General features: G+C 40.2%; 2 protein-coding genes across 3 annotated transcripts in view; one reads left to right on the top strand and one right to left on the bottom strand.

The window, feature by feature from the left end:
* LOC142141319 (malate synthase-like) overlaps window positions 1–15558 on the bottom strand; it is a 37941-nt gene extending 22383 nt beyond the window's left edge. Inside the window, exons 1-3 of one of the 2 annotated variants that reach the window (XM_075199701.1) lie at window positions 15483–15509; window positions 12832–12910; window positions 12066–12194 (exon numbers count right to left, since the gene is read on the bottom strand). In XM_075199701.1, the coding sequence (XP_075055802.1) occupies window positions 12066–12191 (126 nt within the window). In that variant the 5' untranslated portion in view covers window positions 12192–12194; window positions 12832–12910; window positions 15483–15509. Of the gene's footprint in view, window positions 1–12065; window positions 12195–12831; window positions 12911–15482 lie in introns of both variants that reach the window. The other variant, XM_075199692.1, reaches the window with a different exon arrangement.
* Window positions 15559–18864: 3306 nt separating this feature from the next.
* RAB33B (RAB33B, member RAS oncogene family) lies at window positions 18865–25553 on the top strand. The gene is made up of 3 exons (XM_075199652.1): window positions 18865–19074; window positions 21289–21553; window positions 21859–25553. Exons 2-3 carry the CDS (start codon window positions 21308–21310, stop codon window positions 22291–22293), a joined length of 681 nt encoding a protein of 226 aa, XP_075055753.1. The 5' UTR covers window positions 18865–19074; window positions 21289–21307; the 3' UTR covers window positions 22294–25553.
* Window positions 25554–26071: the final 518 nt, after the last annotated feature.

The raw sequence follows: 26071 nt of genomic DNA, 5'->3' as shown, positions 1-26071 counted from the left end.
CCACTCCTTAAGTTGGTCCTGATTGGGAGCTGTATTCTGAAATCCGACAAACTCAGCAATGGCACTGGAGAATGAAGAGTGACAAGAACACGGCTACCCCTGTTTCTGTGTGAGCAATGGCACTGAGCAATGTCACTGGAGAATGGAGAGTGACAAGAACACTGCTACCCCCTGTGACAGGATGGACCGCCTATGCCACCCTGTCTGTTGTTGCTGGGAACCAGCTGGGCTTACTTTGCCACCGGTCCCTTTCGTTATCCCAAATGCGCCCTCTTACCGCAGTAGGAGGGGCTTACAATGCTGCCACCACTGAGCTCCTTCTATGGCACTCAGAACCACTTTCCTTCTGGGTCACTGACGCTGCTAGTGCACCTTGTTGCTGGTGTACCCGGGCTGGTAACTCCGGACCTCTTACTATGGATCCGGGTTTCTGTGAAGGGATCCCCCCCTGGCCTATCACATTGACCAGGGCTGCTGGGTAGCAGGCAGAGCGGTGGTACTGGAAACGCTTGAGTCCAAACCTCAGAGACAGCCGGAGAACGGATTAGATTTAGGGTCTAATCTGTAGATCACAGGAATACAGCAATATTGAAGATGTTTCCAAGCAGGTCTTTGAATCAAGATGTTTATTTGCTCTCACTGGTTAAAGGTCCCAGTGATCAGGTCAGTTGATATCAGAAGAACACATCACATGCTCACACAGCTCACCTTTTATACCGTTCTGACATAACTCCTAGCAGAGGTAAGCCAACCCCTTGGACTTAGCTGGCTCCAACCCATCTAGAATATTCCCTCAGATCTCAGGATGTAATCTAATTTTGCATCTAATAATTGAACTTCCATGTCAACTTGATTTCCATCAGATCTCAGGATGTAATTTAGTTTTGCATCTAACACAATTTAACTTCCACATCCCCCCTTCAGATGTTCTGTATCCATTGTTTAGAGTTCCTGTCTGTCTAACAGGACTTGTACTCAGGTAACAGGCCCCCCTGTTGTGCATTCCAGTGTTGGTCACTCACATTGAATAGACTTAATTAGCTGTTACTAAAGGATTTCCCAGGTGATATATGCTTGAGGGTCTGTCTTTGATAAATTCCAATCGGATTCCTACGAAGTTTAGAGATCTCACTTGGCTTGCATTTCATGGGATGCCCTATGTTAAGGGAAATCTGAACCTTAGGGGTATCTATAATCATGGTTGTCAATGGGTGGAATGTCATGGGTAAATGGAGACACTGTTCCACTTCTTGCTTCAGTGTACTTTTAATATAGAGGTCTACAAGGGAATGTCCCACATATTAGGCCTTCCGTGCCTTTCGGGGTTTAGTTACCCTGAGTGGGTGCATGGAGAGCTCAAAGGGAATGGGGATTTTGATTTAAGCACTCGCTTTTTAATTAGTACAGTTAGGTTTTAAACGTGGAATGCACAGTGTTTAGTGTCCATTAAGGGCAAAATCCTTCCCTGTAGTGAGGTGGTGGATAGTATTCTGAATGAGGTTTGAAAAATAAGGTAAATAGAGAGGGGCCGGATGGATGCTGCAAGCTGGGGAAGACTCTGGTGGGGGTTGAGACTGCTCTAGGTGGCAGCTAAGATCTACCGTCTCTCGATTCTTGGCAAACTATCCTGTTCATTCACTATTAGATTTTATGGAAATCCCCATTTTTTTTTTAGTAAGGTTTACATACATTTAAATATTATTTTAATTTGCTGACAGTAAAGTGTGTGTGCGTGGTATCGTAGATTGGTGCCAGGGTTGTTGCAATATTGTGTTAGAGGATGTCTTATTTTCTTGGTGTATATAGTTATCTTATTTGGGAAGTGATGTTGCAGATTTTTGTGTTGCGATTGTAGTACAATTGGGTGAATTAAGGTTTCATTCTTATTGGTCCTTTTTATCCAAATCTTTTGATGATGTACATGATGATGTCTATTTTATTTTTCGCCAAAGTGATGGTATTTTGTTGTTGCAATGCTTTAAAAAAATATTAACCCTTGCATTGGAAAGAAAAGCTGGTGCAAATGGAATGGCTTGTTAACATGGGTAACATATGTGAGAAATGTTGGGGGGCATATGGGGTGGCATGTGAAAGAAAAGCTTGTGGGCATATGAGGCGGCATGTGAGAGAAAAGTAAGTTGCTATATGGATGGCAAATGAGAAAAGCTGATGGGCATATGGGGTGTCATGCGACAAAAGCTGATGGGCAAATGGGGCGATGTAAGAGAAAAACTGGTGCGTAGAGGTGACATTTGAGAGAAAAGCTGGTGGGCATATGAGGAGGCATGTAAGAGAAAAGCTGGTGGGCAGGTAGGGAGACATTTGAGTAAATCTGGTGAGAATATGGGGTAGCACTTAAGAGAAAATTTGAAGGGTATGTGAGAGAAATGCTGGTGGTCATACAGGGTGACCTATGATAAAATGGCTGGTGGGCATATGGGTGGCATGTGAGAAGAGTTGGTGGCAAAGGCAGCATTTGAGAGAAAATTGGGAGGGCATATAGGGTGGCATATGAGAGAAAAGCAGCTTGCTATATGGGTGGAAATTGAAAAAAGTATGTGGGCATATGGGGTGCCATGTGAGAAAATCTCCTGGGCATATAGGATAGCTTGCACAATACAGACATGGCATACCATCACATCCTGTGGTTAGCTGCAGACTCAGCATTGTCATGGAGTGAGATTGCTGTCATTCACAAACTGATGGAGCTCCTAATTCACAGATTCCTGTGTTGGAATACACACATGCAGTCTATGCAACTGAAGGTCTGAGAGGCTATGTAGCACAAAAATTAATCCCCATTGGTGTAATTTTCCCTAGCAATGATTTGAGAATCATACATTTGATTAATTCACTCACAAAAAAAGAAGTTCAACTTGAATTATTTCACCAAAACAGAGGCCTATCTCATGCCCATGTACATTCTCTTTCTGCTCACATGCTTTTACTATTGCATTTTATTACTTTACCTTTATCATAGTTTAGGGCCTCAGTGGCTTAGAAAGAGACAGTAGAGCAACTTCATAAAAAATGTTAGTAGAATACAAAATAACAATATATTTAAAATGCATTTAATTGGTCTAGAAGCCTCTGCTTAGTTTGTTTTTTCGAGAGCAATGTTTGCCATTACATTCTTTTACAAGCCCTAAGCTGACTTTTACCATCAATTCAAGAATACATAAAGCCAACAAGACTTTAGCAGGTAATATTTTATTAGTAAACTGCACAGTAGTGTAATCCAAACGAGCAGAGAGAGCTAGAAAAATTCAACAAGGGATATCTAAATAAAATTAAAATTTGTTTCCACATTAAAAGTAAAATAAACCTAGTTTATTTTAATAATAATAATAATAATAATAATAATAATAAAAATAAAGCATATCACACAATTTACTAATACAGGAAAAACATCATGCAAAAGGATTGCCACAAAGTATTTTTAACTATTGCAATGAGTGCTCAACTCTGCATATATAGATAGACATAGATGTTATAAATGCTCAGAGAAAATTAAGGAACCAAAATTAGCTCAGCTCTGGTAAAAGGGAAAGGTCCTCCACAGGATTTGGTCTTATTGCAAAATTAACAAGCCGGTTTATTACATTCTCAGTTAACAAAGGAGAGTACTGTTGCTCAAACTTAAGTTATACATTAGTAAATGCTAAATCCTCAATATGGGGTTCTGTTCTGCCAAATCCTGGTACATTCACAAGCCAGGTTCTAGTATGTAGCTCCACATTTGCATGTATGCTTAAATAAATTAGCATCTATAAATCAGGACTGAGTGCGATGGATGTAGGGATTATCTTTTGTGCTACATAGCTGCTCAGACCTTCTCACTCCATGAATCTGAATCTGCAGCTAACCGCAGGATGTGATGGCATACCATGACTGTCAGACTTATGCCTTAATTGTTGTCATTTCATTGCTTTTTGGAATTTGAGTGGAAGAGTTTCAAATGTTTTCTTACATTTTAGATTATGTGTAAGTGTAAGGAGCCTTAATTGGATGTGTTAAACCATATGGTTTCTACAATCAGCGACAACATTAAAACCACCTGCCTAATATTACGTAGGCCCCCCTTGTGCCACCAAGACACCTCTGACCAGTCAAGACATGGACTCCACAAGACCTCCGAAGGTATCCTGTGGTATCTGGCACCAAGATGTTAGCAGTAGATCCTTTAAGTTACAAGGTGGGGCCTCCATGGCTAGGACTTGTTTTTTCCCAGCAGATCCCACAGATGCTCGATTGGATTGAAATCTGGGGAATTTGGAAGCCAAGTCAACACCTTGAACTCTTTGTCATGTTCTTCAAACAATTCCTGAACAATTTTTGCAGTGTTGCAAGGCGCACTATCCTGTTGAAAGAGGCCACTGCCACTTGGTCTGAAACAATGTTTAGGTAGGTGGTATGTGTCAAAGTAATATCTACATCAACCTCAAGAACTGACTGTACAGGTACCGTTGTAACAAAATAATCAATGTCAGTGGGTTTAATGTTGTTGCTGATCAGTATGCATATATATGTGTGTGTGTATGTATATATATATATATATATATATATACACATATATATACTGACACTTGTGGTTCCTCAAGTGCCAGCATGCATTGGCAGCCAAGGGGATGCCAGTGCTTGTAGTTCTATGTGCCCAAACACTTAATGGCAACCTGAGAAGGCAGCCTGGGCATGCTGAGTCCTGTAGTGCACCAGGGACAAAATATGGATTTTTACAATTGAACAGTCAATATTACCCCACATCCACCTCCCCAGGGGTGTGGGTAGAGCCCAAGTGCTATCAGCATGGTACTGGCTAAACCTAGAGGGAGTCTGCATTTTATTTTGTTGGTTTTCCTGCTATACTGCCACCAGCATAGTGCTGGTAGTAGCAACATCAGGGGAATCACAAGCTTTTTGGTCACCTGATTTTGTATTATTTATTGCCATCCATTTCTATTTTGTCATGTATTGTCGTGCTAAATCTAGTGATTTATGTCAACATTTTGACTTTCGACTTTAAAACCCTGACCACATTTTACATGTTGACATTTTAATGGTGACAACATTATGACCCTCTACCCGTTATTACTGTTGACCTTATAACTGTGACGACATTATGAATGTTGACATTATGATGCCGACATTTTAACTACATTCCCTTTGTTTGGAGCCTAGATCTGAGACAGTATGGAACATTCATTGCTGCAGGCAATCAGGTGACTGACTTACATCATAACAGCCTTTGTGATGTCACTCAGCTTTGGTATAAAAGTCACTTCTTGACAGGCGCGGGCTGACGCCGCACAGGCGGCCGCATCACATGACACGTGATGCGGCCGCATCATGTGTCATGTGATGCGGACGCATCACATTGATATTACTTCCGGGGAGCGGGCGGCCCTAACAGCCGTGATTCTGAGCGGCCTGGGGGGGCAATGCCCCCCTGCCACCCGGCCCAGCCCGCCCTGCTTCTTGATATAGAATAATCAGTTATCAGCAGTAATCAATTGCTGATATTGTATTTTACAGTGCTTTAATCAGATGATTGGGTCAATTGGACGATATACGACCGTTCAGCCCAATATTGCCTTAGTGTATATAGATATATATAGTTTCAGGAGTACGCAAAGCCTAAATATGTGCATATAATACTGAACGCGGATTGCGCTCAGAATATGTGCCTTGATGAATCAGGCCCATTATGTTTACAGTTATTATTGTGTATTTGAAAAACTACATTATATATTATACTGTAGGAATTACACAGCCCAACAAAAAAAATGTTTTGTAGTTGCTAAGGATATTTGAATGAATTTAGGGTATTTTGTGGTTGGTAAAATCAAAAATTAAATATTTTTTTTCTAATTGGCTCTAGTTCTTGAGATAGTGGATACTCTCAAATAATAAGGAAATTAGCCATAATGCATGCATATGGAAAGAAGTAGCAGTGGAACGCAAACGCCGCAACCTACCTTCCTGGATAGCGATCCACATTTCAATGTTAAAAATTATGTCTGTCATTTTCTCCATCTGGTAGGAAGCCACCTGTATTTAACTATGCTCTAGGAAAACATTTTGGGCCTAATTCAATAAGGAAAAGAAAGCAAAAAAAATGATTAACTTTGAATCTTGGCAAAACCATGTTGCAATGCAAGGGGCGCAAAGGAGTTAATTATGTTGCACATGCGGAAAATACTGGCTGTTTTTTCATGTAGGACGCAAATACTTGATAGTTTTATTTTTACACTTACATTAAAGCTAGATACATGCTCTACCCCAATTATAAATCTGTCCTCACATTTTAAATTTACCTCCCCCTCCAACACAACATGGTTTTGCCAAGGTTCAAAGTTACTCATTTTTTTTTTTGCTTTATTTTCCTTAATGAATCAAGCCCTTTGTGTTTTATGTATTTATGCATTTTTTTCATTATTAAAGCATGATATTTTAAACAATATCACACTAGTTATAGTTCCCTTTTTTACATGGTGCATTGCTAAACTGGGAGGAATATATCAGCAAATAATAAGAGTATGGCTGCTAAAGGCTTGGAATACAACGCTATCAATTATTTTTAAGTCTGTAAGTGTAATCACAAAGGGTTATATATAGCAGTAGAGTGTGGTTCAACAGAAAAGAAGAATGTTTATATAAGCCACTGAAATTAAGTTTCTTTACATTACATTAAGTGTAGTACCTATAGGGGAACAGGAATAAAGAAACTCACCTAAACATCAATCAATTACATTATATAGTTTGAAGTAGAGATGTTCACTGACCCCTGTGTTTTGGTTTTGGTTTTGGATTTGGATTAAGTTCATGGTTTGATTTTGGTTTTGACAAAACTGTCCTCTTGTTTTGGTTTTGGTTTTGGATCTGTATTATTTTCGAAAAATAGCTAATATATGCTAAAATCTGAATATGTTGATAGTAGGATCAGGTTGAGTTACGGCAGAGGTGTCACGTTTTTTGGTCAATTCTTTTAGATCAGACCAGATGTGAAATTGTTGTGCTGAGTCATCTGCATCATCACTAGGGCTCTTGGGAAAGCTAAGTTTTTTCCATGCAGTTGACTGAGAAACTGAAGGTGGAGACGCCGTCCTGTCACGTAACACTTGAGCTGTCATCTTGCTCACCAGGAGCTCCTTGCATCTCTTGAGATCTGGGTCAGTTGGAAGCAAAGAGAAGACATAGTTGTTAAACCTAGGATCAATCACAGTTGCCAAAATGTAGTGATCCGATTCCAAGAGTTTGATACTGGTGAAGCGAATAAAGTACTTGAGCTACAAGTCCGACATACTTAGCACAATTGCATTGTTTCATCTCCTCCTTCAGTTTCTCAAGGTACATTTCCAAAAGTCTAACTAAGGGAATCACTTGCCTCAGGCTATCAGTGTCTGAACTCACTTCACAGGTGACTACTTTAAATGGTTTCAGCACCTTGCACAATACGGAAAGAATTCTCCACTGCGCTTGAGTAAAATACATTCCCCCTCTTTTCCCAATGTCATAGCTTGTGGAGTAAGCGTGGATGGCTTTTCACTGTTCCTCCATCCTCAGAAGTATATACAGGGTGGCATTCCACTTTGTTACCACCTCTTGCTTCAGTTGGTGGCAGGGCAAATTAAATTGCTCTTGTAGCTGCTGCAATGTCCTAAAAGCTTTTGCCGAATGTTAGAAATGTCCAGATATTTCATGGGACACAGACAACATCTCCTCCACGTCTCTGTCATTTGTTAAAAAGCTCTACACCATCATGTTTATTGTTTGAGCAAAACAGGGAATGTAATGCAATTCACCCAGCTGTAATGCTCTCACAATATTGGTGGCATTATCAGAAATGACAAATCCTTAGGAGAGTCCAAGCGGAATTTCCGCAGCGCCTCTGTGTACGGCACTGTGGAAATCTTGTGGCGCCTAACAAATAAATGATGATAAATAATAATAATAATAAGCCATGTTGCAATGACATCCCTTAGTTTTTGTAACAGATTGCAAGCTGTATGCCTCTTAGTGAAGTCGGTGATACACAGAGTAGCCTGCCTCTGACAAATGTGACATACTTGGGTACATGCTGCTGCTGTTCCTGCTGGTGAAGGCGAATCACCAACCCAGTGGCTGTCACAGTCATGTAATCTTTAGTTTGCCCAGTTCCGCTTGTCCACATATCTGTGGTTAAGTGTACAGTGGGTAGAATGGCATTTTGTAGCCCAATAATTACATTTTCACAAACGTTCTGATAGAGTTGAGGAATAGCTTTTCTGGTAAAATGGTGTTGTGATGAAATTTGGTAATGGGGACACAAGACCTCAATTAACTGTCTAAAACCAGCTGCATTAATAGTGGATATTGGAAGCAGATCTAATACTAGCGTAGTAGCCATGGCGTCTGTGATCCGCTTTGCGACTGGGTGACCGCTTTCATACTTGTTTCCTCTTGCAAAGGCTTGTTTAACAGTCAATTGTTGTAAGCTACTAGTAGTCTTCTTCTTGGTCTGCTTCTGGGATGAAGATCCCCCTCCAGCAGCAGCAGTGAGACTAATGCTCAAGAATTCTTCTGAGGAATCCAGAATAGTGGAGGAGTCATCTAGCCTACTGAGGGTATTTATGAGTAAGGTGTAGTGGGTGTAGATTGCAGGTGCCAGGATCTAGCTGAGAGAAGGGACCTAGCTGATGCTGGACTGCTTGTTGTTATTTTTTTGGCATAAGTTTCCGATTTTTCAAAACAGCTTGCCATGAACTCGCTTCAAATGGCTTAACATGGATGAGGTTTCTAGGTTAATGTCCCTGTCTCCACTGACTGTGGCTTTACAGACACTACAAATGGCTAGGTAACTGTTGCCAGGATTTGGGTAAAAATAATTCCACATATAAAAGGTGGATTTTCTGGTGTTATGCCCAGGCATGACTATGGCCTTCTTCTTATCACGTGGAAGAACTGCTTCCACTGGTGCAGGACTTACACAAACAACATCTTCCTCATTAGCGCCGTCGTCAGCTACACAAATATCCCCCTCATCCTGTTGCACATCCAAAATGGCATCCTCAATATGTGTATCACCGGCTATACTTGGGCTACTCATCCACACATCTGCAGAAATGCTGAAAGGAGGCCTGTTTATGGGTATACTATCAGAAAGGTTAGGATTACACATAGCACTCGTGGATAGACTCTCCTCAGGGATTTGTGTCATTTCTGAATCTGACCATACATTTTCTTCTAATGCCTTACTGGTTTCTTCCAGCTCAGCTTTTACACGTAAAAGTATTTGGGCACCACTTTTTGAGTCAGAAAGACAAGGTCTTACTTGATCATGACTGACCTTACAAGAAGATGCCTCAGTGACAGTTGCAGAACTAGCGCTAGAGAAAGGCGAAGAACTAGAGAAAGGCGAAGGCCTGATTGTTTCCTTGCCACTGTGTGTATAGAATGGCATGTTGGCAATTTTATTTTCTTCTGCAGTTAACTTGGCCTGGATTACAGGTCTTTTTTTCTTTACCAAGGTAAAAGGTGTTTTTTTTACATTTTTGCTTCCCTGACTTAAAAATACTATGCACTTTAACATAGGCTTTAGCAGATTATGTAGAAATTACTGTAATCATAACTGGTGCCAGCAGCTGCTTGGTGCTCCTGGTGTTCTGTGTACTGCTGTGAATCCATTTTGATAACACAGTACAATGTGACTGCAGATTTTGAAGAACACTGTCAGCCCTATTATTTCTAGTTCAGCAATGACAATTAGCAATGGAACAATGCCACATAGACTGTAGACTGGGAACAAAACTGGGACCTCTCCTGTTTCTGTGTGAGCTACAATAACACAGTACAATGTGACTGCTGAATTTGAAGAACACTGACAGCTCTATTATTTCTATTTCAGCAATAACAATTAGCAATGACACAATGGACCTTTCCTGTTTCTGTGTGAGCTATAATAACACAGTACAATGTGACTGCAGATTTTGAAGAACACTGCCAGTCCGATTATTTCTAGTTCAGCAATGACAATTAGCAATGGAGCAATGCCACCTAGACTGTAGACTGGCAACAACACTGGGACCTCTCCTGTTTCTTTATATGTGAGCTATAATTACACAGTACAATGTGGCTGCAGATTTTGAAGAACACTGACAGCCCTATTATTTCTATTTCAGCAATGACAATTAGCAATGGAGCAATGGACCACTCCTGTTTCTGTGTGAGCTGTAACTCAATATAATGTCACTGAAGACTTCTGAGAAAACCGCCACCCCTTATCTTTATGTTTTAGATATGATGCTGCCCAACTGCACTAGAGACTGCCAAGAACCATGCTACCCCTTCTGTGTCTCTCTGTGAAATGGCGCTGGAGGAGGGCGGTACTTACAGAATCCAAAACTCGCAATATCCGACGATGCAATGATTACACTTTGTCTCGTTTTCACTTCCGAGGGCACGCGAAAGTACCGAGCCGGCTCAGCTTGGTACTCGGATTGGCGAAGTTCGGGTTCAGAGCATCTCTAGTTTGAAGTGTTGTTTCAGAGCACCATTTTATTCACATAACAGTATTATGCTATGCTGGTATTCCTTTTCTCATTTTAATATATGCAATATCACATTAAAAACTTTGAGTGAACGTTAATATTGGTTAGAAGAAAGACTGAAAAGTCTTCGACAAACATTTAACTGTTTTTTTGTTTGTTTGTCCGTGTGATAACAATCATTAGCACTGGAGACTCTTTTCTCTGTATAGAATTTTTAATGTGTTGTGTGTGTTCCCTTGAGACTAATACAGCTGCCACTGACAGGGGCGCAGTCGATTGCTTAAACATCTTCTATTATCCCCTCCCATGTGTGCCTTGCCCTGTCTCCCTTTCCATGTGTGCCCCCAACCCCCCTCCCCCTTTGTGTGTGTGCAACTCTGTCTCCTTTTTGTGTGTATGTCTCCACCCCCAAGTTGTTGGTGTATATCTGTCTTCACGTTATGGGTGCTTGTCACCTTTGTGTGAATGTCTCCCTCTGACCGCTCATACCATATGTTCCAAATACTTTTTCTCCCATCTTACCCCACAACCCACTGTCCTCTTGCGCCACACCTCACCCCCCTTGTCTTCCACTTCTCATCTCTTCACAGATTAAATGCAACATGAACAAACAGGGGCACAACCAGTGCCACCAAGAGGTATTTCAGGCCACGTACAGCAAATTTTTGGGCCCCTTTCCTTAGGTACCAAAGGGGGTATGGCCACACAAGGTTGGTGGATCCTTACATTACCAAGGTAGGTCAGGGTCTCTCCCCCTCTTGGCACCTCTGCCTGTGCGGTCCTCCCACTGCTTTGGACTTTGGACCGCAGACACACATGTCACTATATCCAGTGTACAGTATACCTATAGTTGCCTACTGTCCCAGAATGTCCGGATATCCGGAATATTGGGAGACTTGCACATTTACGTGTGTGTACATGATGATGTTATATCACCAATTTAATGAAACCTTGCTAGATTCCCTTCAGCCCAGATACACTATATAGCCTCTGATGGTGTGTCACCAAAACACAAACCCCCACTGTTGGCATGCTGCCCACAGTACTATAGTTTCCACGTGGTCATACTGGACACGCCCCTGGGCGGCCCTAGATATTCCCATGGGCGGAGCTAGAAACGTCCCTTGGTCGGAGCAGGACACACCACTATGCCTATATATTACTTGCTCAATCTTCATGAAATGAATTTTCAAAAGTAGTATGTATAACTGACAAGACTAGCAGCCTGCAGTGGTCAGACACATGCAGGTTCTAGAACCACACTGAATGAGAAGTAGCATCACAACATAATTACATAGTACAAAATAATAAAAACAATGCTCTATTTTCCAATGCAAACTTTTACTTTCATTATTTTGCACAAATTATTTAAAATCATATTTTATTGTTAGTTTTATCGCTAGGGTTAAGACTTGACAGGATATATGTTTTGAAATGTGGATACAAGTTTAGTAAATAGTGTGACATACAAATCCTAAGACACACACACACATACACAAGGATCTTGTGTTTCTTTACTAGCCTCCAACAAATGCTCACCTTGTCGACATCATTATTGAAAGTAGAAATAAGTTGAACCAGAAAATGGATTGCATCTGGTGTGAGCAGTGTATGGAACTCATATTCCAGTCCAGCTGGAGGGTCACTCAGATCCACGTTATCCATTGCCTGGAAAAGAGGTCATTTTATTCAGGCTATAACATGCTCCTGATCTTCTCTTATACCGTACAAATGCTGAAGTGATTTTATACTGGGAGTGTATTTATTCTGCGCATGCCCACAAAACAAAGCTTACACCTATGCTTGTATGCAGACTTGATCGCATCTTGTGGGATGGGGGAAGATGGGGGGGGCAGTGGGAGGAAAATAAGGGTACGTATGCATAATTGTGACTAAGGTGACGCATCTACTCCTATCAGCAGCCATATCACATGAGAGCTGGTGTGAATACACACTGATGATGATAGTTGCCAGTATTAGGTAACCGCTTTTTATTGTACGATTGTAGATTCACAACTTAAGTTGATAATGCTACTTGGGTGTAAGGTTATCTTATGTACGTCTGATGTAGTCCTGACACATAGCACATATGCTACCGATGCAGAGCTAGACACCACCTGAGATGTGTATGACTGAGCATACGCACGTAAATATGCTACTTTTGCATTTACGTTCAACTCAACTTTTAGATCAAGCATTTTAGATCCCCGAGATAACCGAGATGACTTGTAGTTTCACAACACCTGGAGTACCACAGGTTAGCCAAGCCTGCACTAGACTCAGAACATTTGACAGACTGTCCTACCTGTTGTTGTCACTTTTACCACCTGTGGCTGCTGGTTTCTTTAGTTGCGGGTTGTCTGGATCCTGGAATGTTGAGGGCCCTATTTGGAAAAAATAATGGGTACATTTAGAAACGCCAAGCATCACTGCCATTAAATCAACAGCACCCACATTTAATAATTAGGCCTCTCTCCAGCCTCAAGATTAAAGTAATAGTGCTCACATTTGATAAATAGATCTATTTCCCTCCAACCAACCCCAACATTAAATCAATAGTATTCCCATTTAATAAATAAACCTATTACCCTCCCTCCAAACTGCCCCAGCAATAAATTAATAGCATTTACGTTTAATACATCCATTTCCCACGACCATTCAAAGCATTAAAGAATTAATATTCACATTTAATAGATAGCCCTCCTACCCACACTCAGCCCCACATTCAATTATAGACCCAAACCACCTCAGCATTAAAGGTCCCATCACGCCCTCCCTATAGTGTTCTCTGTGCAGCCCCCCCTCACTATAGTTTAGCATAGGCAGCCCCCCTCACTATAGTTTAGCATACGCAGCCCCCTCACTATAGCTTAGTATAGTCAGCCCCCCTATAGTTTAGTATAGATAGGCAGCCCCCCTATGCCACATAGTAGTACCCCAAAACAATGTTATGCCACACAGTAGTGCCCCCAAAACATTGTTATGAACACAGTAGTGCCCCAATGTTATGCCACACAGTAGTGCCCCCAAAACAATGTTATGCCACACAGTAGTGCCCCCAATGTTATGCCACACAGTAGTGCCCCCAAAACAATGTTATGCCACACAGTAGTGCCCCCAATGTTATGCCACACAGTAGTGCCCCAATGTTATGCCATACAGTAGTGCCCCCAATGTTATCATCATCAATCATGCCACACAGTAGTGCCCCAATGTTATGCCATACAGTAGTGCCCCCAAAACAATGTTATGCCACACAGTAGTGCCCCAATGTTATGCCACACAATAGTGCCCCCAAAACATTGTTATGCCACACAGTAGTGCCCCCAATGTTATGCCACACATTAGTGCCCCCAAAACAATGTTATGCCACACAGTAGTGCCCCCAATGTTATGCCACACAGTAGTGCCCACAAAACAATGTTATGCCACACAGTAGTGCCCCCAATGTTATGCCACACAGTAGTGCCCCAATGTTATGCCATACAGTAGTGCCCCCAATGTTATGCCACGCAAGTGTCCCCAATTCTCACACACACACACATATATATATATATATATATATATATATATATATCTAATATATAAATGCTTAGTGGCGTCTGTCTGTCTGTGAAAAAAAAACAAACAAGTTGCAGCGCCACCTGCTGGGCAGAGTTATACACTGACCTACTAAATTCTTAGTGTGTGTGGGAAAAAAATTCAAAAAGGGCTGAAATTTGGTAGGGCTCAAACTCATTTTTGTGAGGTAATTTTACCTCATGAACACACATGTGTAGAGGCGTGCGTTAGTGTGTGTGTGTGTGTGTGTGTGGAAAAAACTATTTTCTCAGAAAGGGCTCATCCATTTGACCTGAAATTTGGTATACTGACATTATTTGACAAAAAAATTAGAATAGTCAAGTCAGTTAACTTCCATCATCCCCCCTTCCCCCCGTGGGAGGGGTAGTAAAGGCTAATGTCACATTACATAGTATTTTGTATGTATCTGTGGTAAGGATTCCAAATGGGGTAAATTCTTTTTTACAATATGATTATATTCAATTGTATTGTAATTATGTTATGCAGAGATAGACGATATTGCCTTCTTTGAGGGCCGCATATGTGGTGCTCCAACCTTCCTTGAATTGTGCAAAGGAGGTCACAAAACGCGGAAGTTGGTTGCCCCCAGGTCTGCCTTATTGAATCAGATCAGGAGCAGCCAGCTGGGTGAGCTGTAGGTGAAGGCTCGTTGAGCTGCTGATCTAGAGAGCACTTCATGTAATGTAAATGAGTGATACGTGTATTAAGCTGAAACCCATGGGTGTAACTGTTGGTTTGGCAAGTTAAGGCTGCAAATCTGAAGAGCGAAAGGGTGAGAGTCTCATGGCAACCAACAGCTAAATAACTAGGCTGCAGAAATTATGAGAAGTGACAATCCAGTTTTACAGATATCTGTGTTAAAAATGTTGACGTTCATGTTTCTGTTTCTAAAAGACCACTAACTGGCCTTCAGCACAATACACAGTAACAGTATACAGTAACATGGTACAGCAGCAAAAAAGTGCATTTCCGTTTAAAATATCTGCTAAAAAAAGAACACCGTATTACCAAGTGCCAACAGCCCCTATCCCCTTCACTAGCCCACCATGAGACCATAGGCACAAGTACATAACATTAAGAAAGATCATTAACATATAACCATAAGATATGCCATCCACATACAACCTCAGCATGCTATAAAGCAGAAGAAAAGTCAACCGAAGTATGAAAACCTTTAATATGGAGTTATGCAGCCAGTTCAACCAACGTTTTCAAGATTTTCTTAGGGCAACCAGTTAATATAACAACTTGTACTGTATACTGTAACATCAAAACTGTATACTTATAACTGATCTGACCTGCATACTATTCTGTTTTACTACATGGTGAAACCTATTGCATGGGTTATAAAGCAATTATCAGATAGGTACTTACTGAATTACCCGAGGAAATACCTTTAGTTTGTCTGTTGTTATCGTAATGGTTAAAGAATGAGACTGTGCAGTGTAAGTACTTCCCTATCAATAGTTAACAGTACTGTCCTCAGACTTTGAACTGTGACTTCAAACATCACATTCTACAGGATTAACACTATTTTAAGATTTGAATTGTGAGTACCGTTTTTGATAACTCAACACACACTGCTCAATGAATGGGTGTGATGTACTTACATAGATGCAGAAGTGTAAATGTACAATAATGCATAGCAACTAATCATCAAATAGTTTTGATTAGGTGTAATAATTAAAGCAAATATGTGATTACTTATTGAAAATGTTCAGCTGTATTAAGAATCACCTAATGTGTGTTATTTGCCATCTCTCTGTAGATTTCAGTATCTGATGTTTATTTTACTTGACAAGAATATCTCTTTAGCGCAGTTGCCAAATGTCCCTTAGTTGCAGGGAAGCCTCATATTTTCAAGGTTTGTCTTTGGAAATGTCCTTGACAGTCTCCCTATTTAGAAGAATAACTTAATTTGCATTGGCTGCAGTTCGTATTATCTGTTCTTGTTCTGCATACTGTTTGTTCGAATGTATTAAAGCTGTGTATTTGAAATTCAATAGAATAGATTGATTGATGCCCAGTGGTCATGTTGAGTAAGTGCAATGCTGTACAGTCTTGGCCAAAAGTTTTGCCAAATATTGGTTTTCAAAAAGTTTGCTGCTTCAGCGTTTTTAGACCTTTTGGTCACATGTTACTATGGTATACTGACGTAAAATTACAAGCATTTCATAAGTGTCAAGGGCTTTTATTCACAATTACATCAAGTTTATTGAAAGAGTCAATATTTGCAGTGTTGACCCTTCTTTTTGAAGACCTCTGCAATTCGCCCTGGCATGCTGACAATCAACTTCTGGGTCACATACTGACTGATGGCCGTCCATTCTTGCCTAATCAATGCTTGGAAAAAGCATTGTTCGACACCAAACTGTTCTTGGATGGTTGGGATAAGTTGCTCTTGGAGGATGTTTTGGTACCATTCTTTATTCATGGCTGTGTTCTTAGGCAAAATTGTGAGTGAGCCTTTTCCAGCATGATGGAGCACCTTGCCATTAGGCAAAAGTGATAACTAAATGTCTTGGGGATCACAACATCAAAATTTTGGGTCCATGGCCAGGAAACTACCCAGACCTTAATTCCATTGAGAACTCAATCCTCAAGAGGCGGGTGGACAAACAAAAACCCACAAATTCTGACAAACTCCAAGCATTGATTAGACAAGAATGTACGACCATCAGTCAGTATGTGGCCCAGAAGTTGATTGACAGCATGCCAGGGTGAGTTGCAGAGGTCTTCAAAAAGAAGGGTCAACACTGCAAATATTGACTCTGCATAATCAGTCCAACATCCTACCACTTTAGTACCATCCTTTTCAACTAAAATGTATGTTTTTCTCTAAATATACTGCTCGGTTTAGCCTAATTTATGGCTTAAATAATGAGAGGGGATATTGTACTATAGTTATTACGCGTCATTTTTGAGCGTGCACAACATTACTTGGAGTGCGCCTAGAAATGCTTCGAAGTGGGGCACAAAATGGGTCCTTTGATTTGGAATAACTCCATAAAATTACCCCCCACTTCCTCTGGCTGCAGCTCCAGTCCTGATTTCACAGGGACAGCGCTTTTTGATTCTGGGTGTAAGTACGCTCTGTCTAAATGCTATGTGCCTAAATGCTATGTGCCAAAAAAAAACCACAAGCCATCCAGAGGCTATCATCTCCATGTTGAAAAGCACTGGGGCTCTTTCTTGAACACCTGGGCTATGGTGGCCATGGCTATGAACAAGATTAGATACCTTAGAGAGGAAACTTTCCATTTCTTTTCCCTAAGATCCTTGCCTGTTATATTGAGAGTATAAAAAAGCAAAATTTTCAAATGAACTTTATTTAAAGAATCCCGAAACCTTTGTTCACCATTTTATGAAATAGCAATAAATTGCATTTTTTTACCTTTCTTGATAGTTCAGTTTCAAAAGAAAATGACCCACAGGCACATATGACTGACTGACATGAAAGGATTAAAGACAGGAGTTCCCAGGACCTCCTTCACTGGTCAGGCAATCACAAGCCACCAGTGCAGTGGCTAGTAAAGACGACCATTACTGTGCAAGTGGTCTGTTTGGCATAACTCCCAACATTTGTCTGTCTGGCAGCGAGACAGGGGACATGGCTACAACACAATGGTGTTGTGGCCACTCACCCCAGGGAGTTTTGCAGTGACATAAAATTATTAGGTTTGGGTGGACTTAAATCAGTGGCCAATGGGCTTTTTTCACTAATTAAAGCCCGCCCAAACCTAACCTGACCACTTGTATTGGTCCAGGGAAATGTAAAAGGCGGGTCTATCCAACACAATTGAAGTGTCTTTCCACGTAGAGTATCTTTCAACTTAAGTTTGCACGCCTCCGCAGAACTGGGAGCAGGAGCTGTCCTTAAAATCTCGTCCCCAAACACACCTGAAGAGAAATGTGCATTCGTCTAATGAAGTGAACTGGAAAAAATATTGCTTTGTTGATTTTCTCAGATGTGTAGTGCCTCAATAAATACAATTTTCATGAGTCACTCAAAACTGAAAGCTGTTGTAGCAGATGATCCTACACTAAAACTTTGGTGATTTATTAACAACAGTATGAACATTTATTTTTAGATGTTTTCAAAAGTTTCAACAATCGCTTTTTGAGAAAATCATAATTCAGATTTTGAGAATTTTCCATTATTCATTTTTATTGAAACATAATGCTGTGTTATATATCATATGCAAGTCCACAAAAAGAGGTTTAAAATGAGACCTTGGCCAGTTCTTATCCAGACGAGCAAGAAATTCAATTTAAAAAAAAGTTGCAAATTTTTCCTTAAACAATTGCAGCTTTAAAGGCATATGGCTTCAAAACCAGTGCACATATCAGCCTAACATTTGGGGGTTTTCTTTACAACCATACCAGCATTTATACCGAATTTCATTACACTCTGAAACCCTGAGTTGATTTGATAAGGAATGACCCAGATCATAAACACAGGTCTACAATTTAATCATATAATTTGAGATTTCCCGTTCATTATTATTACTATAACAGGCAGCACAAATTGAGCCCAACCATTAGCTGAAGGCAACAAGTTGCAGTTTGTATGAATGAGAATACCCAGCCGGCTGCACGTTGGTAACACAAAGTTTAAGGCATCCATCTTCTTTCTGGGCGAATGTAAAGTACATCATTATCAGCACTGCCCTATTCCAATATGGCGGACTGTTTCGCCTCGTCACCATGGGAGGAGTCAGGAGGCGGAGGCAGGTCTGACGAAGCCCAGGGAGGAGGAGGAGGAAGAAAATGCCAAATCAGCCGGCCGTCCACCACCAGGGGCAGTAACAGCAGCGGCAGCTGTGGGCCAGTAGTGAAGAGGAGACCTGGACACTATTTCCGCCGTAGGCGACCCATCACGCCCATCATTCCTAGCTGCTGGGTGTGTGTGACCCGCTCTCTGGTCTGCCGGGCTCCTCGTTCATTGTTCCGGGACGCTCGCCCGGTGAGTAGTAGTCGTGCACGCACGCACGCGCGTGCGTTGCCGGTGGCCTGCGTGCACGCGCCCTGCCTCCAGCTGTGCACCGGCTGCAGCTCCGTCACCAGGGGCCCACCAGCTCCTATGTGTCTGCATCCAGATCATTGTTCACCTATGGCACCAGCCCAGCAAGAACCACTGACTACTCCAGATTCCATTTATAACACAGCATCTGTTGAAAACACCCACAATGTAGCTAAATGCCATTTCAAAGCTAATAATCACGTAATCCTTACTTGAGCACTAACATGTGCATTTTGGCAATGTAAATTTTTGGATATGTAAAAATAATAATATTTGCAATGCTATGGTTTCAGTTTAGGACACAAATCAAAATATCACCTATCTAGAAACTGACTGTTGTGTCCCTAGGTAGAGATGACTCTGTTTTCCAAACAAGCAGGACAGTTACCAAAGCCACAAACACGTTTAACATCCCAATCTAGCTGGAGGGATGCCATCCTGGCAACACTGCCAGTCTGTGGGAGAGATTCAATTTAGCGCAAAGTGTCTCAGGAATGTCTGCGCAGGCACCTCGCGAAGATGTTATAATGGAATATCCGCTGAGATTCCTACCGGAATTGCTGGCAATGTGTGCAGCCAGACATCACCAGCTATTAAATCTCCCCCACTGTATGTTAGAACTTAGAAGTAAAATGACCAGAACTCAGGGCCATCTTTTCCATTGGGAATGGTGGGCAGCTGCCCGGGGGCCCCATAGGCACGGCTCTTAATGAGAATAAATAATCCTGCAAAAGAAAAAAAACCTTCAAGGGTCACTGAGCAAGTACATCTATCTATCTCTATATATCTATATCTGTATATATCTATATCTATATCTGTATACATCTATATATCTAGGGGCCCCGGTGCACTGCTTTGCCCGGGGGCCCATAATGTTGTTAAGATGGCCCTGCCAGAACTCTAACACAAAGATGAATGTTATATTAAACAAAACTGATGTTAATCTATGTATGAACATCAATAGACAATATCTGTATAATTGGTGTTCAAAGGAATAGCACATCCCCTACTGTAAATTATTCCAAATATTTAAAAGTCTCCTTGAAGATCTGTGAGATGTATTATTCTATATAATACCCATGTACACCATGCTGTAAATTATATTATTGCATATATTCTTTATAGGAATAGTAAACACTGGCCTGGTTTGGAGTGAAACGTAAGTGTAACTTGTGATTGAAGAAGTAGCACGCAAGTGTATGTATGCCGTATTCGGAGTAGCGGATACGTTCTGGTCTGAATGAGTAGCAGATGCATTTACTCAAACACACCCCTCAAATATTTATATCGAACTTGCTAACATGTACAAAAATCTCTTATTTTTCTTGTTATTAACATAATTGCTACAAAGCATTGTTTTACCCTGGCTAATACAACAAGAACAACTTCCCGACATTCGTACAAAAGAAAATTATCTTTGCTACATCGTGCTCTAAGAATCCTAATCTATGAGCTACTACTAAAGTCTTAATAAGCGTCTCCAAATCATTCGCAAACCTCTAATTTAAAACGTTGCACTAGTTCAGGTGCCTGTCATCATCCGCTAATTACTGAAAACTGCAAAGATACACTGTGCAAACAGGCATATTTCTCACTATGAATTAGGCCCTCTGTGTACAATTTAACAATACAAGATGGGAGAAATCTGTATCACTCCCTACTTTCAGATGTCCCAGCTTCTGAAACAGTAGATTTTGTCTATTCAAGATGGAATATTATTTTGTTTATTAGTTATCTTCTGTAATGTTCATGCCGCTCCTCAAGACAAAACCTTAGTTATTCTACTTGAATGGAAGACTGCAGTTAAAACACTATTAATCATCATCATCATCAGCTATTTATATAGCGTCATTACAGCAGTATGTGTTCTGGATATATTTCAAACATAAAATTTTATATTTTATTAGTTTTCTATGAATATTTGCTCAAGGGGACTTGTGTGGCTTTTAAACCTTTCTGTACAGTGACACACCAGCACTCCATTCATTTGTATCATAGCAATGTAATTGGTTGCTTTTCACTTGCATATAATGCGCTAATCATCTGTAGCACTTCTCACCCTATCCCATACTGTTCTTTTAATTCCTGCATTGTATAGTTCGATATTTGGTTTGGTACTTTCACTAGCTATGTTATGGTGATTCATTTGTGTTACAGGGTTGAGGTGTTGGCTAATATGTCTTCAGCTGCTGGTGGAGATAAAGGATTTGAATCGTCATTGGAAGCTAGTATGAACAGCACCTGCTCTTACGGATCTACCCGTGCCAGGATTTTTAAGATTATTGTGATTGGCGATTCAAATGTGGGGAAGACCTGCCTGACTTACCGATTCTGCACCAGCTATTTCCCTGAACGCACTGAGGCCACTATAGGTGTGGACTTTAGGGAGAGGAGCGTAGAAATAGATGGCGAGAGAATAAAGGTAAAGACTATTGAAATGACGGAGTGTCTGAATGAATGGTCAGTCAAAATAAAGAGTAACACAGTTCAATATTGATGTTTTATATTTGGCTAAGCATCTATGGTTGTCTATGATGTGTGGCATAAGTGAAGATTAAGAAGACTAGCAGGAAATGCCTAAATAGAGCTAAGCATTTCTTAAATTACTAGCATATAATATGTATGTATTGTTATTTATGATTTGTTATTTTACTTTAACCTGCATAAAATGCATTTGATTGTAATATATTACATTTTTATTTATATATACATATATATGTTTTGTAGATTCAGTTGTGGGACACAGCAGGACAAGAACGCTTCCGGAAGAGTATGGTGCAACACTATTATAGGAACGTGCATGCTGTGGTTTTTGTGTATGATATCACTAACATGGCCAGTTTCCAGAGCCTGCCAGCCTGGATAGATGAGTGCAAGCAATATTTGCTCACAAATGACGTGCCCCGAATCCTAGTTGGCAATAAGTGTGACCTAAAGGACTCCATTCAAGTGCCCACTGACTTGGCTCAGAAGTTTGCCGACTCTCACAGCATGCCTATGTTTGAGACCTCTGCAAAGAATACCACTGACCACGTTGAGGCTATATTCATGACTCTGGCACATAAGCTCAAGAGTCACAAGCCAATGGTCTTGAGTCAACCTCCAGAGAGCACGGTGGAGCTAAATTCTGGCCCAAAGATCTCTTTTCCCTGTGGATGTTAGGTCTCTGTTTTTACTGAACTACAATGCAGTGGGTATTTTACAAGTTGCATTGATGCAGAAGTCTGTTCGGTTACATAGGCACCAGGAAGATGCATGGTTTCATGGAGTTCAAACTAAGGCATTTGCTGTTCATGGGTTTTTAATTGAGCCTAATTGTAACTGTTGGTGTAAAGTGGTTTTCTCTGAACAATGGCTGTTGAGAATTCAGTCATTTGAGCTCTGTGTTTTTGTTTTTTTTTATGTTGCATTTATCCCTCTTCTTAAAAGATTGAACCCTTTTGGCAAGTGCACTTTTAATTATTGAAAAGTAAAACATCAATGTACTTTATTAATATGCATTATATAAGCCTGTTTTTATGGCTAACATTCCATTTTTTATGTTCTTGTTTGTGCCAATAGCCTTTCAAACAGCTGTTGCTCTCTGATGACATTTATTGGATTGGAGCTTTGTAGATTAGCAGTGCCTTGCTAGATTCAGCCCTGGCACGTACAGATTTACATATAAACATTTATCTGTGTGCCTATGACTATACTGGTGCTGCCAGAGCAAATCCGGAACTGGATGCATTGTATTGTATAATGCAGTGTTGAAGTAACATTTTAGGGAAGTTGCTGTGAGTAATGTTGAGTGATTTGGGTAAAACAAGGTCAGTTCCTTTCCAGCTGTAGCTAGACTTGGTCATTTTTCAAACAAGACCAAACCTTTAAATGCTTGTGCACACAAATGCAATCTGATATATTGTCCTTAATATGACTGTACAAAACCATGAAGGGAAGCATTACTAAGCCTGGCACACAAGCTTATTGTTCTGTCTTTTACCTTAAATTATGCCCTTATCTTCAGTGTAGTTTTCTGCTGTTTCATTTTTCTTGTCACTATACCCATTTTTCTTGTTACAGCCTGTCTCCTAGCACAACACAATTTTAAATGTGATTTTTAATAGTTTACCATGTTAAAACAAGGCACTATATTCATTTGAACTATTGTATTTTGCTGTACACCCTTTATGCTAAAGGATACACTGAATATTTTAAAAGTATTGGTTGGAAATAAAATTAAAAACAGGAAATACTACATTGAATTGCCAATGTATTATAGTCCAAAATATATAGCATATGATTATTTGTCAAGTTGACACAAATTATTAGTTTTGGGTGAAATAACATAGGAAAATCCTGGTCTAAAAATATTTCTTACCTGCAGCCCCGCTGTCATGTGATTTGGCGTGTCCTCCCACCTCTTGCACACGCCTGCTTGGAGAAATTTTCTGTTTTGGTGGAATTATACTTGATTCTCTATTTAATATGATGTGAGTCCCCTGTAATCTGTTAAGGCCATTAATGTAGTTCATGTAAGTAAATTTCTATTCAGTGCAGTTGTTTAGTAGATGAGCAAAATTAAATTGAAGTTTCTGGGATCTGTAGTTGTATTTCAGTGACCACACTAAGCAGAGTCAGAATGGAGGAATTGCCTCATCCATTAGTCAGCTATTCTGTATTGCCCTCTAATAACTATGCTCGCTATTAGATGGTTTGTTCCCAATCTGTAAACTCAACGTGGCTTTGTAGGCCACTATTGACAGCAAGTCGGGAGTTGTGAATTCACACCTGCTGGTGAACTGCAACTTGTCTTCTGTGCTTTCTAAGCACTGTGTATTATGTAAATGAACAAAGTTTTTGCTTAAACTGGCTAAAAACAGTTTATCTTGCACACGTTATCAGTGCAGACTAGGTTTATTGAAGGTCTGCATTAAATTTGGCAATTATGGAAGGATGACCTATTTTATTTCTAGTATATCTGCTTGAGAACAGTTGGTTCCCGGTATTGTCCAGCTCAGTCTTTAAATCCTCTCATATTGAACAGGTAGCAACTTTAATGCGAAAATGCCTAATTGTATCTCCTAGATTTCGGAATTGCAAGGGATCCCATTCAAAGTATATGATTTGGGAGAAATTCTCTTCAGTTGCTGAGTGGAACTGTAGCATCTCCAGGACTGATCACCTCAAATCTTTGCACTGAAAACAGGACAGTGAAGGGTTAAACGCTATTTGCTTGTAGTGTAGCAAAATATTAATAATGTTCTCCAGAGCAGAAGAACAAAGACCCTCTAGAATACAAGAAATATCTGTATTTGTCAGGGTGATGTGTTTGTATTGTCTCAGCTAAGGTGTCTTTTCAGAGTCCCCGAAAAGGCGTGGAAATTAGGTGTAAATACACTTGATGTTTTGGGAAAAACTTGTGGAGGGGGGAGTGTTCAGTTCACGAACCACCAAAGAAAATGCCTGGTGGGAAGAATACAGTAGAAAGCCTGTCAGGTGCTGCACCAATTTAAGAGACAAATCTTGTTTTAGATTTGATAAAATGTTCCTTCTTTATTATTTTGTTTAGCCTGCAGTTAATACTGTGGCTCAAGAAGGTGCAGGGGTGGATTTAGACTGTTTGATTAGTGTACAAGGGTAGGACCCCCTTACCTCCCAATCTGCTTATCTATTCGAGACAGTGACAACTATGTCTTAAATGAAGCTTTTAATAGCTCCATATCTAGGCAGGTCGTAATGAATGTTTTTCTAAATCCATGCACACTGCATGTCGTTTCTAGGCTGTGTTTTGTAATTGTATGAGTGCTAATGGAAGATGAATTCGGAAAATCCGTTAGCTGCTGTGTGTTAACATATTGAGGAATCTAACATGTCATTCAGGGAGCTGCAAAATTGTGATACCCTAAAACTTATTCCCAAACATAGCAATGAAGATATGCGTTACAACAAAACACTAACTAAGTATGCTTCTTTTACTGGGTCTTCTACAAAATATTCAGGCATTGTTGACATCAATTAAAACAGTGGATGGGTTAATAACGGTAATATTTGCTTTTTCAACCACCTTATTTATAGTACAAATAAAAGGGAATTTAGGTATGAGCAATTTGTTTTTTGTTATCCAACAGTACATCAACTATGCAATGTCTTTTTTCTTTACTTTAACTGTATTAGTAGATGTACACTCCTTTTTTTTAATGTGTTTAATATAGTTTGTTTTGTTATGGCATTACTTCTGGAGTGAATAACCTGAGTATTAACTTCCACTTCCCGATAATGGCTTACACTTTAAATCATGGCGATGCTGCTCTGTAAATGAAAATCCTTCTAACTGTTTGTGATTTGTAATGTCTCATGTTAATCTTTACATGTCTGTAGATCATCTATGAACTTATAGATTCCAATAAAGATTGCTAATGTTATTACAATACTTTCTTTAAGTTGTATGCTGCAGTGTTTTCTTTCTTCAGTGTCAGACTCCAACCTTTCCTCACATTACTATCACAAGTAGAATGTATTTATCTGTTGTTTCTGGTTTTATAGATAGCTTGTTTTCATTGTGTAATTTGCACTAGACATAGAAAGGACTACTGCTCTGGCTTAGTGCAGATTTGCAGCTGTCAGTGCTAATAAATTGCTCTCACTAATTTATTAAATAATTGTAGGGAGTGAAGCACTTAACTACAGAGGCCAGAGTGAAGCACACAACTACAGAGGCCAACACCAGAATCTCCTATAGGTGCAAGTAAAGATTGATTGTAGCTGTTTGACCCAATCCATGAAGGCAAATAAAATTATATTGTTTTGTTCCCAGACGCCCACATTGACAGAAGAAATGTCAGTCAAGTGATGTAATACACTAAATGATTCAAACAAGGGGGCAGATTCAATAGTCAGCACATTTTTACTGTTAAAGTAACAATTTACTTATTTTTGGTGCCAGCAAAAATGAGGGAGA

Source organism: Mixophyes fleayi, chromosome 1 (assembly GCF_038048845.1).
Source record: "Mixophyes fleayi isolate aMixFle1 chromosome 1, aMixFle1.hap1, whole genome shotgun sequence".
Taxonomy (NCBI): domain Eukaryota; kingdom Metazoa; phylum Chordata; class Amphibia; order Anura; family Limnodynastidae; genus Mixophyes; species Mixophyes fleayi.
Note: the sequence above shows the minus strand (reverse complement) of the source record. Positions and strands in the feature narration are given on the sequence as shown.

Bases quoted from the DNA above. Each gene is read 5' to 3' on its own strand.
- RAB33B (XM_075199652.1), top strand. From the start codon at position 21,308: ATGTCTTCAGCTGCTGGTGGAGATAAAGGATTTGAATCGTCATTGGAA. The intron at 21,554-21,858 runs GTAAAGACTATT...TATGTTTTGTAG, and splicing joins TAGATGGCGAGAGAATAAAG to ATTCAGTTGTGGGACACAGC.